Genomic DNA, 20,604 nt, shown 5'->3' with positions numbered 1-20,604 from the left:
AAGGACAGAAGTCAAGCTCAAATACTGAAAAACTCACAGCATAAACCCATCTGTGTTTCAACTTCAGTGAAGCTTGAAATACGTCTGTATTGCATCAGACACCACTCAGGCATTTGCAAACAGTACACAAAGCTCTACCAAATGAGACTGCTAGAACCAATCTAGTGTAAGACAATTTATTGAAGCAGCCAAAATTTTCAACTAGTCTAGGAATGTATATTCACTAGTATAAAGAGCTGTATTACATTGGGTGAAGCAGCAATAAGTACGTTTTAACAGCCTGAAGGCAGCAGAAAGAACAACTCCAGTGCTGAATTAGGAAGTAGAGCTTCACTGGAATGTTTTTAAGAAGAAAGATCAACCTAAAATTTACTTGAAGCATGCAATGAAGCATGTCAACAGCTTGAAAAAGCTCTTAGAAAAAAAAGCTCTTAGAGTTCTTTTATATTAAATTCCCTGAAATTCACTCCTTTAAGAGCACCACTTCAAGGACCCACAGCTCTGGGAAAGAAAAAATGTCAAGAGATCAGTTTGCTAACTAAGTAGTTGCACAAATGGCATAAAATGAACTCACTATCCCCTCTCCTCTTCACAAGCAACTAAGATGTTGCTCTTATCCCCATACAAAGAAAGAAATTCTGCTGCATTTCAGAAAAAAAAAATAAAAGGTTGACTGTTACCACTCTTCAGCTGGAAGAAGGCAGGATAGAATTTATGACTGTTTCAGCACAAGAAGGTCAATTAAAAGTCCTAACAAGCAGATAAAGCAGAACATTCTCCCACCTTGATGTCTGTATCTAGAGAAATTTTTCAGTTGTTCAAGATGCCCATATAAAACATTCACTTTTATGTGAAATATTGATGGTGCATGCTCTATTTATTTCTAAAAGTTAGATTATAATCTGTTCCAGATCTCCTTCCAGCATCTGCATACAGGCAGTACTGCCAATATTTAGTCACTAAGAATGTTGAGATTTGGTTTTTATACACTGGAATGGCATAATAGATTTTGAAAACCTACATCAGTAACAACAAACACATGTTTTTATTTTCTAGCCAAACATCTAGAATACTATTTGGAAGAGAAAAAGAGATAAAAAGAAAATTTATTTTCTCCACCCTTACCCTTGTCCTTTCAGAACAAAAAATAATCAAGGTAAGTTGAAAGAGAAAGTTGAAAAAGGAAAGAGAATACAAAGGGAACAGTAATGAAACAATAAGTGATATCTTTGCCAAACCAAGGCATGTTATTAAAAAAAAAAAACATCCTGGATAGCTCAGGTAATGGCAAGCTTTTATTGTGCTAAAACTATCTCTTTATTCTTTTTTTTGCATGATATTGTACCAGCCTTTTGCTATCCCAAAATAACCTGCTACTGTTTGAGAACATAAACCTCAAATCACCTCATTATTGGCTTTCAAACAAAACTCACAGCTATGGATCCTAAATGAAGTAGTTTAGGGGTCTTGTAGAAATAAAAATTATATTTTCTACACAAATGTGGTTTAACAACTGACATCAAGTCTTTCTTCAGATTTTGTGCTGAACATATAACCTCTTCCTCCCCTCCACTTTTCTCCTCTACTAGACTACCAATCACTTTGATATTCTCCACAATTATATTCCACTTAGGAAACAAGTATTTCTTGCAACAATAGATGAGACTACTACCTGAAGAAGATTATTTTCTCTATTACTATGACTTTTCTGTTCACAGTTATAGTGGGCACACAGAAAACTCTTGATAACTTCCTGCTGATAGTTTTCCAAGTCACAGTTTATTTGTACTGGACTCACAAATAGGCAAAACAATACTCTCAAGTAACAGCATTTAGAGAACTAAGCAATGAAAAACAACAGCAGTGCATGAAGCTAGATATTAAGTCATTTTATAGGGACATGAAAAAGTCACATGAGAAAGGCAGACCAGGATTTTTGCTTTGTGGAGATTTTTTCTTGGAAGGATTTCTATACACAGTAAAATTACAATGAACTTCAAGCATGCCAAGATTTGTTAGAGTTCTTAAGCCACAAATTCTTCTTAAAACTAAAACTCCAGCTATGTTCCCAATTGGAGGGAAACAGTGCCTCATATAGGAAAGGTTGTCTCCAGTTACATTAAGAAAAAATCATGCCAAACTACTGAAAGTCCTTGCAGCTGTTACAGGGTAAGTCTGTTAACAATGCAGCAGGATTTCTAAAACAATATATCAAAAGGCCAAAACAATCTTAACTTTACAAAAAAAGATCTGTTGCACTCTCATACATTGCATGCTTACAGCCTAATAAATTTGGTTCTTCCCTTCTTAACTCCTGAAGTTCTCAGTTTCACTCAATCCCATTAGTTCAGCAACAGTATTTCACCCACTATTTGGAAGTCCCATTAATATTTTGCAGTGCAGAAGATGAAAATCTTCTTATGCAACATTTTTGTTGTCCTAAGTTGCTCTTTAGCCTAAACCAAGCAGGTTATTGTAGCAGCCTGTTCATTCCTCTCTCACACCACTAAGAAAGACTTTAATAATCCATTGAAATCAACAACAAATTAAGTAGTCAAACAATAGGGTATCTACTCATTTCATATAACTAGAAGTATAATTCAAAAAAGTAGACAAAGCTGGATGAACCCTTTTCAGACAAAATAACTCTCCTGTCCAATTAAGTTTCTTAATATTTCTGTAAAGCAGAAAGGAGTGGTAAGGACAGCTGGCAAGAGAAATAGCTCAATACATGTTCCACAGACCTTTCTGAATTAAAGGCTCCCTCTACTAAATACCATTCACCAGAACACACTTCACTTAAACAACAGATAAACCTGAAGCTAAATTGTCTCTCAAAGGAGGACCAAGTTTCACATTCTTATTCTTACCTACTTCTGCTAGAGGAAATGAAACAACACAACATGCTTGTTCCCCAGACTTCTCTCTCACCAAGGAATAGGAGCAACAGCTTTGCTTCCGAGCAAATGACATTATACTTAGGTGATCTTTGTGTTTCTTCCAGTATTTAATGAGGATTGAAAGACAAAAAAATATTTCTTTGTCATTCCCTGTTGCCAGGAATTTGTTTTGGCACAATGGAAATAGCCACAAGATTTATATTATTTCGGAACACCAATGCCAGTTCATAGCTACCTGTTTACTTTATCCACTGCCCTTATTTTTAGCTATCAAAACACATACTCATGATGATGTGCCCTAGGTCTAAATATTATCAATCTGCATTCCTCCACATAATTCCACAGAAGCTGAGAGATCAGTTCCTGTTGAGGAAGGAAAGAGTATAAAAACTTTCTCTCACACTTTTTTAAAAACTTCATTTTTAATTTAGGGGTCTCTCTTTTTGCTTTCTAGATTTTCCTAAATTTCTTCATTTAACATGTACATATTGATGGACTCAACACACAAACAATCATCACTGCTGTGCTTTTCTTCACCTCTCAAATGTAATGGAAAAAGTAACTTTTATGGGACAAGTCCTACTGAGACATGATTAATTTATACTATAGGCTAATCACCTAACACCTATCAGAGGCAGCATGGTAAAAAGCTCCCTAGGGCAATTCTTTGGAACTAACATTACCATCACACAGATGGCAAAAGAAACTTCTCTGAAGGATCACAGACACTGAGAAGAAACATAATATTGCTATTCTCTTATTCAAGAAACAATTGTCTGGTATCTCCTCTGAATCAATTGCCTACATGAGTGCTCTATGCATAATGAAACTTGTAACTGTGAATTTTACAAGCAACCTGTATACATTTCAAGATGGTCACATGGAATAATAATGGGGATGGACACAGTGTAAGAAAGTGGTAAATATTACTGCTGCACTTGAGATCTATAGCCATGCACAAGGAATTCTTTGTGCTATAGGCTGTACAGTAGGGACAGCACAAAATTTATTTCTACCAAGAGATATTACAGTCCTAGACAAGAAATAGATGGATTCACAGAGAAAGGAACTCAAATTAGTCACTATAATGGACATTTATCTCAACAAAAAGGTTTGGGGAGAGGTTGATTTAAAGGTACTGAAAAAGGTTTGAAAGGAGTATAATGAGTTCTGCAGATAGCTGTGGGAAATCCCTTCAGCCATAAGAAACAGTATAAAAGCCAGCTAAAAGGGTTCATCTGAAAATTAACTAATGAACAACAAAGGCTGGTATTGCAGGCTGAATATAAGCAAGGACAGAGCAAAGCAGCAAATCAGAAACAATCAATGGATTCAGACAGGCTAAACCAAGCAGTTTATATGTAAAAACTGTAGAAATTGTTAGAAAGGTAGAGGAAAAAAAGCAAAACAGAAAAATAAAATGAAACATCAACATCTTAAGAACGAAAGTAGGATTTTATTTGAGAGGATGAAAATCAAATATGAATGGCAGAGAACTATCTGAGTTTTAGTTACAAGTCACTAGTTGTTTGGCAACAACCATTTTAGTTGACTCATAATTTTGCTTGTTTTTGTCAAAAACTTGTATGTTTCCAGAAAATTTCTCAAATGTGACAGGTAATTACTTTTAGGTAATGATTTTTTCACTTTGATACTGAACACAGCTGTTCATGCATCCAAATACAAAACTTTCATTAAGACAAGAAAAATGTGTTTCAACAATTTATGCAAACACCATTACACATCTTTGCTATTAGATGAGTAAAGCTGCAATTCAAATATGTTATTCACATAAAATTAGTATAAAGAAGACCCTTTATCAATCTTCCATAATTTGCTTATGAGTTTTAAACGAAATTTCACCATAATTAGTGCATGTATACAAAATGCCCATCATTTCTGTTCATATTACAATACTGCTCTAGTTGGACTGATAAATTACTCATAATTACCTTTCTTTAGCTATGGGACAAAAATTTCAAATACCTGGCTGAAATGTAACACTATTATTTTTATTTTATCACTATCATTACAATGCCTCTATAGTTGCATAGCAATTCCTACCCAGTACCTTAATTATTTTTCCATCCATAGAATTCAGAATACGTTGTCTAAGAGGTTTTGGAGAAGATCCACTGGATTGTGCTGGAGAGCTATATTAAGAGAGATAACTATTTAGAACATGTCAAAGCAATTAGTTAAGAAAAATTGTTGCCATACCAAGATCCTCAGAAACCGGAAGGCAAATACCTTCACTCTCCAAGATTTGTTTTCTACCTTCCTAAGGTACACCACATGTACTTTGACAACTGAAGAGAGCATAAACAAACTAAAGGTACAGTTCCAGTTTCTGGTACTCATTTTGCAGTATGTTTCCAATATTGTAACACTGCAGACACAGTATTATTTGTAATGCTGGTGATGAGCTTCCAAGCCACCATTCTAGTTACGTCCCTGTGAATAGCATCTGGTTGATATTCAATATAATTTTCCTCATGTTTGCAGATTTCTCAATAGAGATATTCACACAAAATGTTTCCACTCTCTTACATTTCATTATGCAACCAGTTATGTGCAACAATGAAAAAATGTGTTGCCTATCATGAAAAAAATTAATGATGCATATAAAGGGAGATATTTTGGTCTTGAAATAAGAACTAATCTGTGCTTTTGTAAATAATTACTTCTGTGTTGATGCTCATGGCAGATCAATGTGCCTATGAGGACAGGTCTTTCCAACAATACTTCATTATTTACTTAGCTCATTTTATCAAGTTTTTTTCATAAATAAAATTTGGTTTATTTAGCTTGTTCTTTATTTATTTATAGTTGTCTGTGGTGTGAAATTTCTGCCAGCCTTACAATGGTTCTCACATTTTAATTGCCAAAATATGTAGCTTCAAAATAGCTGCATCATGTTAGTCTACACTATTGCTCTGGTTCATGAATCCTCTTTGTAATCCATGACGTCAAAATTCTCAGCATCCTGTTTTTTCAACAGCTGATGACTCCCCAGGACCAGAGACCAAATAAATCATCACTGCTTCTTCAGTGTGTGGTAGGTGAGTTTCCTTGTTAGAGCCCAGAGAAATGGGTTTTCAAGAGTCCTTCACAGTTTGTGCTGCCCAGAAATGTATGATCTCAAAAGTCCATGTTACAAAAGTATCTTGAAGATACAGAAAACGCAAATGAAGACTTAGAACACTTTTGAAAACTCAAGAATGTTCTAAAAATGCTTTGCCTTTACACCCAATCTCACAGCAGATTGTACTTTGGTTATGTGTTTTGTGCAAGTAACACCAATGCTTTGTTAGACACTCAGATCCTTAAAAAAAACCTAAACAAACTAACAACAATACTCACCTGAAGAGGGTCAAAACAGAGGTGATGCCAAACAAATTTAAGCTTTCATTGTTACATAGCAGATCTGCTTTGTTCTGGGTAGGAGGATTGACAGCTTCTTCATCCAGCAGACTTAGCAAGACCTTTACAGTATCTCTGCCACAATATGCAGTGCCATGATTTATGGAATGCAATTTGGGCTGAAAGTAAATAAAAAGGAACATAAACCAGCAAAGTTCAACCAGCCAGACCAATAGCTCACCTCCCAAATCAATGCACATCACCACAACGGGTGAGAATCCCCTCCTTCCCTTTTGCAGTAAGCATTTATGGGGAACTTCTCCAGGGGAGTTTTCCTCATCCCAAACAATTAGTAGAGTTTAGATCGCTGTCAGCTGCATGTATACACTGATGAGCAAGTCACAGAGAAAAATACACAAATCTGTGGTGAACCTGTGCAGCAGAAATGAACATTCTATTTTCTGGTTCACAAACGTTCTGGTGAAGTCCAACCTCTCTGACTAAAAATCTGCTAAAGCAGTTGGTTAAAAGTGAGATTTCCATCAAGATTTGACAACAGAGGTACTTGGCACAGTTTCCTGTTGTTTGGGTGAATTCCTCACAATTTTCCACAAGAATAAAGAATTCCTTACAGAAAAAACCCAATCTGCATCTGGAAGTGCTCAATGCAACAGTCAGCAATACAGATGGAGAAATCCACAGCCACTAGGGGACTTTAGGAATCGAAAGTTTGCTGGTTTTCTTTCACTGTGCTAGGAATTCCACAGAGAAATTTAGGGTTTAATACACAGTAGTAGTTTTTTCAAAACTATAGGCTTTCTTATTTACCAATACACAGAAACTCTGCATACTCTGACTATATTCTGAAGGGCAAGACAAGCAATGAACTGCATTTATCTAATCAGTTAACTGCTTTTAAACACAGTCTTGAAAAGATCAAATTCTATTTTTCTCTCTATTTGATTACATCAATTAGTGTATGCAGCTTTCAAGAAACCATAGCAACACATGTCAGTCAGCTACTATAAGTTATAATCAATAGCTAGAAATAGCAATTACAGAGATGGTTGTTACTTGGCTTTACAGAATTGGCCTATTTCGGTACCATTTAATTTCCTCAAATTTTATTCTGAACCTCTTCAGTCATTTCATCGCCATAACATAGATTTTTATTTAACGCCATGTGTGTCATGGTGGATTTCTCTTAATGACAAAAGTACAAATTTGGTATCATCTTGACTGATGATACACAAAGGAAAAAAAAAAAATCTTTAGAAAACATAACTCCCCAACTACCAAAAAATAACTTTCAGAAACCTCAGCTTTTACCTGGCTTATAATGATCGACATAATTTTTGAAAATTTTATTGGTAACACAAGTAGCTGAATAAAAACAGAACTGATGATAGTTATAATTTTCTCAGATAAGAAGAGAAACAAATAGAAAGATATGAAAGGGAAACAGGGAAATAAAGTGAAGCAAGTATTCATAGCAAATAGGAAATGAGGATGAAATACATACTTCAACATACTCAGTGAAAACACACATTTAAACCACCTGAACTAGCCAATGGGGTCTGGCTGGTTTTAGCTGTCTTAAAGAAGAAAAAGGATATTGAAGGTTTGATTAAAATTTGTTAACAATCTTTGACTACCATGGCATAATTCCAACGATTTCACAAAACAAAGCATCCTAACAGTTCTAAACACATCCAAAACGTCCATAATTTTTTTAGATTTGCTAGAAAAATACACATTAGGTAGCTTATACAGCAACAATGCAAAACAAAATAAAGTTGGTTGATTTTCTCATCACAAAAAGATTATAATCTAAACCTGAGTAGATTAAAAGTACATGAACCACAAATAGAAATTCTGTATTATGCTCTTGACACCTGACTTACAGAGCTTTAAATATCCTGATTCCTTCTATGAAAACAAAGTCATTAATAGTTTCATTAGTGCCTTAAAACACCGAAGGAGAAAAGCTTACACGATTGGTGTTTTAACTTCCCTCCCACTCCACATTTCACCATGTTTTAGACTTCTCATATTTAACCTTATTTTGAATGCCTTACCCTCAGAATACTTGATGCTGAACTAATTAAAACCTGTGCATTTTAATAAAAAATTACAGATACATGTTCTCAAATCTTAATTCTATTTTCATGACGTTCTTTTGTTTGGAAATTTGTTACAGATTTACTGCTTTGAAATTAGTGGCAAACCTGACACTTCCAAGTATCTACATTTATAATACTGCACAACCAAATTAAGCTTTGAAGAGTATTTTATTTATAATTTTGAGGCAAGACATTTAATTTAAGTAAATCAGCTATTTGAAACCCACAGTGTAATCCTCAAGTACAAGTCTCTCAACAAGTTTAAAACCACAGTGTAGAGAAAATAACACTATAGTGTTAGGAAAAGATTACACACTATTGATAGTCCTTTAAAAATGAAAAAGAAACAAAACAAGCACAAGACATTTGCTTTCTTATAAAGCTAAATAATGATAAGAACAAAAGAAATCCCATTACCCGTGCTGGACTGACTCCAGTAGTGCTAGCAGTCAAGGTTTCCTGTTGTGAATCGATAATATTTTTAATCTTCAAATCCAAATCTTGTACAACTTCCTCTACTGCCTGACAGAAAGGATCCCCATTGCTTCGGCCTTTTATCAAATGCATCTTCAGTGTTGACAGAATTCGCCCCCCTGCGATTCTGAAAATAGGCACAGGGTCATCTCCACATTCATCTTGGCAACACTTTAGTATACCTATTAGTGTTGAACATAGCCAGGCTTCCCTGTTCATCAGAGAGAACAGCTTTGATCTTTTAAATCAAACAGCAGTGGAAATGTATTGTCCAACACAATAGTTTTCTGGGGAAAATAAAAAGATTACAAGGAAAGGTAATGAATTCAGCATTTAGTAATACCCTGAGCTGCAATACAAAACTAACTTCTCCCTGGAAGTTCAAAGAAAAGTACTTTCTTTAAACCTACACTTAAGAGTTTTGCTCATAAACTGTTAGGTGTAAACAAAATTTTTCACTCAGGCATTCATTCCTGTTTAATACCCTATTCGATTTTTGAGCCTCTTGTGCTTTGTGAAGGTGCTTCAAAATCCCAGTCTTCTTTCAATTTTATTTAAATAGATAGTAATTACACCACATGAACATCACTATTAGCTATAAGGGCACACTCCATTAATCTCTTTCTTCAGCAAATGTGTCTGACTAATTAAGGCTTTGTGAAAGAGACAATAAGACTCTTGAGTTAAAAGCTTAAAAATTTTGCCCAGTACCTACACAAAACAGTAAGTATGTTTTACCATTGCTTGAGCCTGGGCAAAGAAAAAGCATTACAAGAACCACTCAACCCTCCTACATAATAATGCATCTTTTCCCAAAAGCTTTTTCTTTCCTAAATTAGGTTTACAGTCTACATCAAAGCAGAAATGCAGCATCCTGAGCTGCTATTGGCACCTGTGGTAGAGATTTTTGATACATCTATGATGCTACAAATGACAGTTCTGTCAAAACCCCAAAGCAATGACTTCATTACTCCATGTCACATAGCCAAGAGTGACACGAAAACTCATTTTTCAACTTCCTCCAGGCTTACTGGTATCCTTCATGCTCCTGCCAGGTTGGCCTACAAGGATATTTGCAAATGCAAATAAAGATGTATTTGGTACACGTGAAATTCTGAATATAAATTTGGACTGGAAGAAACTTCATCAAATGAAACTCTATGTCTACGATCATATAAAATATAAATAAATAGGGAAGAATTAGGTAAGAATAGGAACTGAGTCAGAGGAAAAATAATTTGTTTAATTGTTTCCACTTAAAATACATGGAGGGAACTGGGCCAGGGACCTTACTGTTTTGGCTTATTCTGGCTGAACAAGACTCCTGTACATCACTTGAAAAACCTGACATTAACATACAACTTTTTGTTGTTATTTGGTAGTTTCGTTTTTTTTAATGGGTAAAACCCAAATATTTCCACACAATTGTCAACTTTAGCTTTTACGGACTAAAGATTACTCAATTCATATTAGATTTGTAGATTTGCAGGCGTCATTAAACAGAAAAACTTACTCTTTGAAGGAACTTAAGCACAATGTTATGCACTTGGCCAAAAGAAAAATCACCGTGTCAAGTCTCTGTAGAAAGGTCAAGACCCAGCCAGATCTCGCAAAGGATAGTTTGGGAAAAAAAAAATCTGTTGTGCCACTGCTCCAAACACCACAATTCAATCTAACCACAAAAGAATGAAGAGTTCAAAGGGAGGAAAAAAATCCACTGCAAGCTGTCAAGAGGTAAGAGGAGAGCACTGTTGAAGAAGAGTTCTGTTTCAGAGATGCCCATAGGAACCGTAGCCAAGTCTCCTGATGCTTCTTGCCAGACTGATCTTCTTTCCTCAATCCTAAACTTAGATTTTCCAAAATAACATCTTCAAATGAGAAAAGTATTGTATTAAATCAGGAGTATCTGTTCCATAAATACTGCGCTGAACTCAGAACTCCAAGACAAACAAGCAGGTGAAGGATTGACTGAAATTCCCTGTGAAAAGCAGGTTCAGTTATTTCTGTCTACAGATGTGTCAAACTTATTTACATCTTTATCATTTCCACACAATTAATATATATATACACACATATGCATGCTGGAAGAAAAAAATATTATAATACAACTAGTACTGGGCACTGGCACAGTTAATGAAGATAATCATGCCCTTAATTTAAATTAAGGGCATGTGACTCAATTACTTTAGATTTTCACTGGGAAAAAATAAATCTTAAAAAAAAAAAACCCATTTGCTATGTTTATTTTTTTGCCTCTGTTGCCCAATGCCAACTAAAGATATTTGCTGTTAGGAATAAAGTTCATTTAATCTCTTCTTCTCCCTGTATTCCTTCTCCTGTTCCAGGAATGAGTTCCAGTCTCCTATCAGATATACAGAGTTCTAACTGGAGCAAAGAAAGGGAAAAGTTTATTTATACTTCAACTAGAATGTGTATCAGCAGGCCAAGACATAAAATGCTGATTCATTGTGCGTGGATTAGTACTGAAATACCATGCCATAGCTTATGCCATTTTACACCAGAATATAACATTAAATAAGTTGTGTTGTGCCATTAGTCTTGTGTGTGTGTATATATATATATATATATATTTATTTATAAATGTTGAATCTAGTTACTAAATCCATTTCTAGTGAGGTTCAAAAAGATGAACTAAAAGCATGATGATAAAAGGAAAATGCGGCAAACAAAAGCACCTGGGGTGTTTGGGGTTTTGGGTTTTTGTTTGTTTGACAAAGATGACCCCCTATTCCACATTGCTCTGATATTACTCTTTTATGGATTTACATTACTCAGAAGATCAGTTGAACTTAAATGAACTTTAAAATATCTGACATGGCACTAAAAAAAATATTTATAAGAACAAAATAAAGTTGGAAACTTATCCACTTTGCAGGTCCTAACAGCCAGAAGAACCACAAAGGTTCGTTTTAAACATGGAATTACATTAACATCTCTTATAATTTTTACATTTATGTTAAGAAATTTTGGTCTTTTTAATTCTGCAAGAGGAGCAAGAAAACTAATTGAATTCAAGAATGAACTTGATACATTAAACAAAGCAATGCCTTTTGTCTAAGGCAATAGAGAACTGGAAAGACCTTATCCCTTCTAGTCAGTCTTCCTTCTAAATTATGATAATAATTATGTTGTAAATAAAACAATAAATTAATAAAAAATAAAATTTAAATAAAATTTAAATGAATTTTAAAAATTAATAGTTCATGTTAATTTAGATTTCAAAATTTCAACAATGGAATCATTTCAGTGAACTTATCTAGATTTTAAAGATATCTCTAAAAGGAAAAAACTATCAGAACAGTCACAGAACTCAAAAACTCCACCTCAACCAATGGATGTGTGATCATTAATCTAATTTTCTAACAGATACCAATATTAAGTGAAGACTCTACTACCTGAGATCCTTTGGAGTTTCACAAAATATTACAACCATAAAACACAGCAAAAAATCCTGTTGCAGAGTATTTTTGCATGTTGCTGCTGCTGCTGTTGCTGGATTGGCTAAAATTTCTCTTTTAGCTTGGTGGAAGAGTTTCTTCTTTTCTCCATCCCAAGCTTTGCTACCCAAGTCTGGTGACAAAGTTACTATAAAAGTGAGCAAGTTTTCTTCCCAGAATAAGTCTTGATAAGCAGCCATCAAATCCCCTGTGAGAAAGCTCTAAAAGGCAACGGAGCTCAGGAAAGCTGTTATTAATTATAATAATATAAATTATATTATACTATAATAATATTACGAGCTCATGAGCAGTCCATCACGACACTTAGGAAAATATGCAGAAATATCAGTAGACCAGCTTGGCTAAACAGGGAACTGATGACTTTGAATGGAAAAGGGTTTGACACAGAATGGTGAAGAAGGGACAGACTACAAACTATCTAGAAGCATCACCTGGGCTTTAAGGGATGTTATCAAAAAAACCACAGCCCAGCTGGAGTTGAGAATTACAAGGAATGTTAAAGGAGCTTCACCTGCCGAACAAAGAAAATGAGGGAGCTTTGCTGAAAGGCAGATTTTGCAGCAGTGTGGAGACATAAAACAGAAGTACTCTGTGCTGCCTTTGCCTCAGTCTTCACAGACTTGGTCTCCTGGGCCTCTGAGTAGAGAATTTTTTTTAAAAAAGAACTGCCAGCAGTGGATAAAGATCAAATAAGGTTTCACTTGACAGTACTGAGTACATTCAAATACATTGAACTAAATGGACTGCATCCAAGAACCTTAATAGAATTGGCAAATGCCCCCATAACACAACTTATATCATCTTTAAAAAGTCATGGTGACCAGGTGAGGTCCCTGACAAATGGATAAAAGCAAATCATTGCAAAAAAAAAAAGACCAAAAGGACAGTTTGGGGAACTACAAGTTCAACAGCCTCATTTCATTCCTTAAGAAAATAATGAAAGGTCTTCTAAGAAAACATATATGGGCATATGAAGGATTAGGTGGTGGCTGGTAACAAGAAGCATGTATTGATCAAGTATAAATTATACCTGACCAATCTGTTTTTTCCCTATAATAAAATTACTTGATTTGCAGACCAGGGGAGAATGGTGGCTGTCATTTACCTTGATTGTAGCAAGGCTTTCAACACTGCCACACAACACTCTCAACATATGAGTATTGATGTTAATTGTCCATCCATCCAGACTGTAGAGGAGTTAACAACTGGTTGGATGACCACACTCAGAAGGTAGCAAACACGTTGCAACAATGGAGTAACATGGGGCCTATCCTGAAACCTGTTTTTTTAATATTCTCTTTGGCAGTGACTCTATAAAAATACGTGCTCATCAAGTTTGCAGATGACACCAAATTGGATGGAACAGTCAGTAGGCTTGAGGGCAGAGCTGCCACGCAAAGATACCTAAACAGACAAGAGGAATGGGCTGACAGGAACCATATGAAATTCAACAAGACATGCAAAGTCTTGGAAAGGAATAACCCCTTGCAATGATACAGGCTGGGGAGCAGCTCTGAGTAAAAAACCTGGGAGTCTTGGTGCATGTTCAGCAAGCGAGCCGTGAGCCAGGAGCATGCCTTGGCAGCAAAGAAGGCCTACAGTATCCTTGGCTGCATCAACAGTAGCGTAGCCAGTAGTCTGAGGAATGTGATTATCCCTCTCTAATCAGCACTTGTTGGACCAAATTTAGAATACTGTGTCCAGTTTTGGGCCCCCAGTCCAGGAAAGGCACTGATAAACTGGAGCAAGTTCAGCAGAGGGCTGCCAAGCTGGTCAGGGAGACATGCCCTGTGAGAAGCAGCTAAGGGAACAGCTTGTTCAGTCTGTGGAAGAGAAGCTTCAGGGCGATTTACGAACAGTTTTCCAATACCTACGGAGTGGCAACGAGAAGATGGAGCCAAACTCCTTATGTTGACAGACACTGAAAAGAGACAATAGGCATAAATTGAAACTAGAGAAGTCGCAACTCAGTATAAGAAAAAAAACTCACTTTTCACCGTGAGGACACAAGCAGTGGAATAGGTTGCCAAGAGGGAGATTAAAAACCTCCAAGGATGGAGACTGCACAAAGCTCGTCTGGATAAAGCCCTGATTAACCTGAGCTGACTCCATAATTGACCCTGCTTTGAGCAGGATGTTGGACCAAAAACTTTCTGCTGTTCCTTCCAACCTGAATTATTCTATAATCCTAAATTTAAGCAATCCTATATACAATGTTTTGCATACGCTTGCACAACTTTCCAGCAACTTCAGACCGCAAACCTCCAGGGCTGCGTGAACACAGTCCAATTAACTCAAACATCCAGCACAAGCCCAGACACAGAATTTGGGCAGAGAATATTTGTTCTCTCCCCAAATACTACTGCACCTCGAGATGCAATCAGAGAAACGAAAAGAAAAAAAGAAGCACATAAGAAATAGATTTCTCCGTGCCGAGGGGAAGCTGAGAGCACTAACCCTCATGATGAAGGTGAGGTGTGAGATGCTGCAGCGAGCTGCCGAGGCTCGGGATGTGGTGCTGCTCCGATGGGGTGAGCAGGACCCGGCGAGCAGGACCCGGCTGTGGTGTGAGCTGGGCGATGGTGACACCCAGTGGCCACTGCCTGCGCCGAGGGCAGCGCCCAGCTGAGAGGAAAACGTGCTGCCAACCTCCCAAATTTGCTACTCTACAACATCTGTGGGGATGTTTAAAGGATATAGATGTATACACACCCCACACATCCCCCCATACAAACCATCACACATAATAACCAATGGCAAATGGCCTTCTGTCGTTCAGTTTTAAGTCACACACGTTTTTTAGCAAACTTGGGGAAAGTCATTTCAGAAGATCTTCCGGCCTAAAAGAAAAGAGTTTCCAGAATGGTGGATTAGCACTGCAGTTTTTCATTTGTGCCAACAGGAAAGGGTTTTCAGATCCTAAGGTGTATAATAATCACTCATCTCGCTGACAAATACAACATTGATATGCTCCTTGTCAAGAAACAGGCGCGGAAAAGTAGAATATCCAAGTTCTCCATTTACTGTATTAACATTGTCCAAGTCTTATTTGTACAAAATCTATAAATAGTTTTAGCATTACAACTTTTACAGCACCCCCAAATGTTAAGAAATGTTCATACCACTGGTTCTTGAAAGATTAGTAATTTCCTCTAATTTTAGACCTCTACAGAATGAGGAGAGGCAAACAATTCCAACATGCCAGAGATCTGTAAGTATGTTCAGTCTTCTCAGTGAATACACCCCGAAACTACCAAAGCTCATTTCATCTTTCCATTTCTCCTGCTATCAGGAGTGCCATATTTGAACCAAACCATCATAGCTTCATTAAATTTCTACTCTGTTTGACAGATTTCCCTTAACTCATCTGATCTACTTCCTTAGCTGAACAAAAGGGAGATGAGAAACACATTTATGTTATTCTCCACAGGTTTGCAGATACTTGGTTGTGCAATACCTCCTACTAAGTTCAAAATACTCCTAAGCACTTCCCACCACTGTCCAAGATTTTCAATTTGGTTTCTAGATTTTGAAAGCAAAGGAATCAGGCAGACAAAAAAAGCCTCTCATCAATAGACTCCTTTACATAATGGTAAACAGAATGAAATGACCAAAAGGAAGTCATTAACTAATAAGAAGTAAAGCACGTATCAGTTTATGTACTTACCAGACTCACAAGTTGGAAATCTTTGAAATTTCATTTACAACTAGGGAAGTAACCGAACCACCATACATACATAGATTTGATAAGAATTTAATACAAAAAACCCTCCAAAAATTCATAAGCCTACCCCAATTGTTTTTAATTATGTTTTCAAATAAGGTTTAATTTGTACACACTTAGTCTGAATTCTTTAATAAGTAAATTATTAGATTTTCTTTTTTTCCTCCTCATTGGGACTCAAGCACAAGAGAAGGAGATGCTTCCCAAGACAAAAAACGCAACAGAAAATCTTACCTTGTATTTAAGATTTCACCAACAATTTCTTGCAGCTTGTCAATAAAATTAATAAAACATGCAAGCCCTTTTACATGGGCTCTTAAAGGATCATACAAAGAAGATGCACAGGCTCTTCCTCCAAGTTCCATGGTCCGGATAAAAGATGTTGCCATCTGTCAGGAGAAATATTCAGAAATATCAAACTGTAGACATACATGAACTGTACTTATGTTGAAGTGAGCCTCTCCTACAGGCCTGCAAACTGTTATAGCTGGCTGATAGCAGAAATAACTTACCTGAAATCAAACCTCTTAATTGTAAGCATTGTATCTCACCATAAATATTTGCAAGATCAATACTTAAATAGTAGAGCAGTATTAAAAATAGAAAACACAAGCCAAAGTGAAAATGACCCAGCTAATTTGATATTTACATCAGCCTTTTCAAAGCTGGGGACAAAACCTTATTAACACAGAACTCTTTTGTTGTTGTGGCTGTTTAAATGCTCCTGCTGGCCTCACAAAAACTACGCTTATATTCAAAGGGCTGTCTATGACCCAAGGACAATTTCAAATTAAGCATGTAATAGTTGACTCCAGCATTATAACAATTTTCAGAGGTGCAAATAATGCATACTCAATTCTTATGAAAAATGATGACAGCTAAGGCTTCTGTCATGCTGAAAGTGTCCATGTATTTTTATCTGCTGTAAGACAATGAAAAGATGTGCCAAAAGCAGTATACCTTAGAGTACAACTCCAAAATTTTTAATGCAACAGTCAGAACAAAAACCCTAGCGGCTGTCCAGAAAGGTGAAAGCAAGGATAACAATCCAATGTACTTGACACAGATGAAGTAATAACAATTCTACATGTAAATTTTAATTTCAGACTACAGAGCTAAATCATAAAGCTCTTAGGACTGGAAAGGGTAAAACTGGAATTCCTCTAGCACAGAAAGTAAACCTGCCAGTGTTCCTGGTTTTGGGCTAAAGATCCCCTATGGATCAAGTACACAGTTGGAACCTTACCTTTCCAATGGAAAATAATCTAGTTTTCAAGATTTCTACAAGACACAGATGCCACAGATTGGTGTTGCCTATCAGATTAAAGCCACATTCTCTGTTTAGAGATCTACTTCATTGACTCTGACCTCCAGGAAGTTTCATTTGACACACATACCAGGAAAATGGACATTTTTTTCTCCTGTGAGGCATGTTTCAGGCTAGTGAAGGCTTCTCTACCAAGTCCTCTGTCAGGAACATTTAGAATATGAGCCAATGCCAGATCATCCTTAGAATTCACCAAAAGGCTTAAATATGAACAGACAGACTTCTTTGCCAGGATTGTCACCTGCATAAGAAAACATCACACAAATTGGTCATCCTGCTGCTAAATGATGTTCCATTTTATTTTAAAGATAATTAGACACGTACTGGTGTAATTTTTGGAAGAGTAAGAATTCACCTTGCATCATTTGAAATGCAACTTTATGCATGAGGATTCTGGGAGTCTTGATGGAAACAAACATGATAAATAAGTTAGAATTGCATATACAGTACTCAAATAGTCACAAGGTGTTTGAGGGTTGGATCTCTAGTTATTAAAATTTGCTATAAATTTCTATTTAAAAATCACCTCACAGATATCCCTTTTCTATCTCAAGGCAAATATTAGTATTTCTGAAGTTAATAACAATTCTTACATGGCTTAATAGTGCTAAGATTGAAAAAGAGCAAAGAATATTTTTATTACACAAGTCAGAGCAGCAGGAAAGCCATTGAGGTAGTGGAGTGGTAGAAATGTTATTTAGAGGAAAACCTCAGTTCAGAAAATATTTCCTTGTGCAGAAATATTTTGAGTTATATACAAATATTGAATTGAAATTGCCATTTATTTTGAGAAAAGGAAGTTTGGAAATTGCTAAAGCTCTAGCATTTCAAACACTGTTAGGGAATATTCAGAGATTCTTATTTGGGTGGTTGAAAGGATAAAGGGAAAGAATCACTATTTCTAGAGAGTCCTTAAGCCCTCTACAGGGACAGCCAAACCTGGTTTGCTTTGCTGCAGCTACTACTGTAGTGGCTACTCAGATTTCTTTCATTTGTAAAGGAATACAAGCTAATAAAATTAAATCAAAGGAGATGACTTAATTTATTTAATGCTTAGTCAAGACAATGTTTCAGTGACAGTGCACTTGTAGAAAAATGTATTCCCTGGTGTTTCAATGCAGATTAAGTCTACACCAAGTGCCTGCCATTCCAGACTGTCTTCCAGAATATAAATCTCAGCACATAACCCCAAACACACCAACAATATACTCAAGTGATACAGAGTTTGAATACATAGGTTCTATTTTTTCTAAACCAGCCACATTTGAATAACAATCATTGGAAAATAAAACTAGGTTATATTTCATCTTTTCAATAGATACAGATCATTACAAGAGAGAAAAATAATTTTTACCTTCATCTGCTCCCAGCCCTGTCTGTTGACTTGTGTAGGAGTAGAAAGAACAGAACCATTCTTTACACCAGAAATAAATTCCAACAGTTGAACCTTTAATAAAAAGAACAGAATTAACTTAAATATGAGGATGACTAGAAAGCAGAAGTGGTTTTAAAACCTGGTGTAAAGCTACCTCTCTGCCACTTTGCTAGCATTTGAGGTTAGCACAGCCCTTACAATATACTTTTGGTTTTAGTCTTTAAAAGTATAACTGTTCTAGTAGAGAAATGAGGTGTAAGACTCAAATTAACTTAAAAACTATCTCAGTTATGTTACACACTTGCACTAAAAGCTATTCCTTACATTTTGGAGAACATTGGATATGTTATGCCAAGTTTAGGAAGAGCTCATTAACCCACCCAAGTTCCCTATATTCCCCAGGAAAAAGGAAAAAAAAACAAAACAATCCACATTAAAAAACCCCAAAGAAACAAAAGACCTGCAATAAACTCCAACAGAGCTGTGACTGAGTGGCTGAACTGGAACTTCCAAAAAAAAAGTCTAGCATGCAAATACATATATTATACAGAAGTTCTTATTTAAAGAGTGTGGTATATTCAAAATGGTAATCATTAAAAATATTTTGGCTGTACATCAACATACAACCAAAACTCCACAACATGTTAATTACCAAGATTTGTTCCAGTTCTATCAAATCTCTGCAGTTTATTTTTCAGTTCAAGCGATGGCAAGGAGTGACTTATTCATAGAAGAGTTGTGGGACTTAACTATCCAGCAGGACAACAGAGAGAAATAATTTTGGAGTGAATTTAAGATATTTTTATTTAGTAATTTAAACTCAACTGCTTCCCCAGTAGAAAAACAAAGTAATGTGTGGATAATCCAGAGCTCCTGTGTATAGCTAAAAGTGACATAAATCCATAACTGGAACCAAAAATATGCCAAAAGAATGTAAGAGGTCAAACAAACATAATACTTACAGGAGATATGCTTTCTTCCTCAGATAAAAGTCCAAGACTGGAGCACTTCTGGCATATGTCTATTAGATCTAACATATTGCTTCTCGCTAAGAAGGCATGATAGGCTTTTTTTACATCAGCATAACTTTCAGGTTCTCTCATGTTTTCATCTGATAATCCCAATTTGTCATGTAACAAATAGTTCCAAGTTTCCAACACATCACTAAGTGATACTGTGAAGTCTCCATGGTGCTAATAGAACCAAGAAAACCAAAAAGTGTTTCATAATCAGAATAGCTTTAAAAATAAATTTAAAACAAGCTGCATATAAATTTAGATTATAACAGATTTTCAAATATATCACAAAGTTTTAGTCATAGCTGAAGTTCTTCCACTGTGTTGCATTTACAGTTGAATTCTGTTATATTCTGTCAGTATTTTTTCCTGATTTTTCAAATACCAGGCATGTACATCAAACTTTACTCATGAGAAAACACACAACGTTGCAGGACTACTTCTTGCAAAAAGTTCTTTATTTGCAGAAATAGTTTTCAGCATGGCAGGCATTTGCTTCCCTAAGTCAGTCATTACAGCTCCCTTACCTTGTCTCAAGCAGTAAGCTGGGAAAACACATGACAAAAAAAAAAAAAAAATTGAGCTTTTCTTTCTTATGTTAATACAATTGATAGAGTTGCTACATATTTCTAATAAATACCTTAAAGCCATGCACACACCTCTGTTTCTAGTACTATAATTAACATTAACTATACAATTCAGACTCCACTCTTCCTGCCAAGATTATTAAATAATGCTCCATGTGCCTCCCTGCCCTCTCCTCCAACTACTTGCCCTTACCATCTCCACTTTCATAACTGGACTCCTCATTTTTGTCCACACC

General features: G+C 35.9%; 1 protein-coding gene across 3 annotated transcripts in view; it reads right to left on the bottom strand.

Annotated features, from left to right (window-relative positions):
* PARPBP (PARP1 binding protein) overlaps positions 1–20,604 on the bottom strand; it is a 28,619-nt gene that overhangs the window by 4,450 nt on the left and 3,565 nt on the right. For all 3 annotated transcript variants that reach the window (XM_085049620.1, XM_085049621.1, XM_085049622.1), the window contains 7 exons: positions 19,728–19,958; positions 18,745–18,837; positions 17,461–17,631; positions 16,298–16,452; positions 8,804–8,987; positions 6,264–6,442; positions 4,972–5,053 (listed from right to left, as the gene is read on the bottom strand). In XM_085049620.1, coding sequence (XP_084905746.1) covers positions 4,972–5,053; positions 6,264–6,442; positions 8,804–8,987; positions 16,298–16,452; positions 17,461–17,631; positions 18,745–18,837; positions 19,728–19,958 — 1,095 coding nt within the window. The remainder of the gene's footprint in view (positions 1–4,971; positions 5,054–6,263; positions 6,443–8,803; positions 8,988–16,297; positions 16,453–17,460; positions 17,632–18,744; positions 18,838–19,727; positions 19,959–20,604) is intronic.

This window comes from Lichenostomus cassidix, chromosome 1Ab (genome assembly GCF_008360975.1).
Source record: "Lichenostomus cassidix isolate B80296 chromosome 1Ab, HeHo_3.0, whole genome shotgun sequence".
NCBI lineage: Eukaryota > Metazoa > Chordata > Aves > Passeriformes > Meliphagidae > Lichenostomus > Lichenostomus cassidix.
The sequence above is the reverse complement of the archived record's forward strand: the minus strand, read 5'-3'. Positions and strand labels throughout refer to the sequence as shown.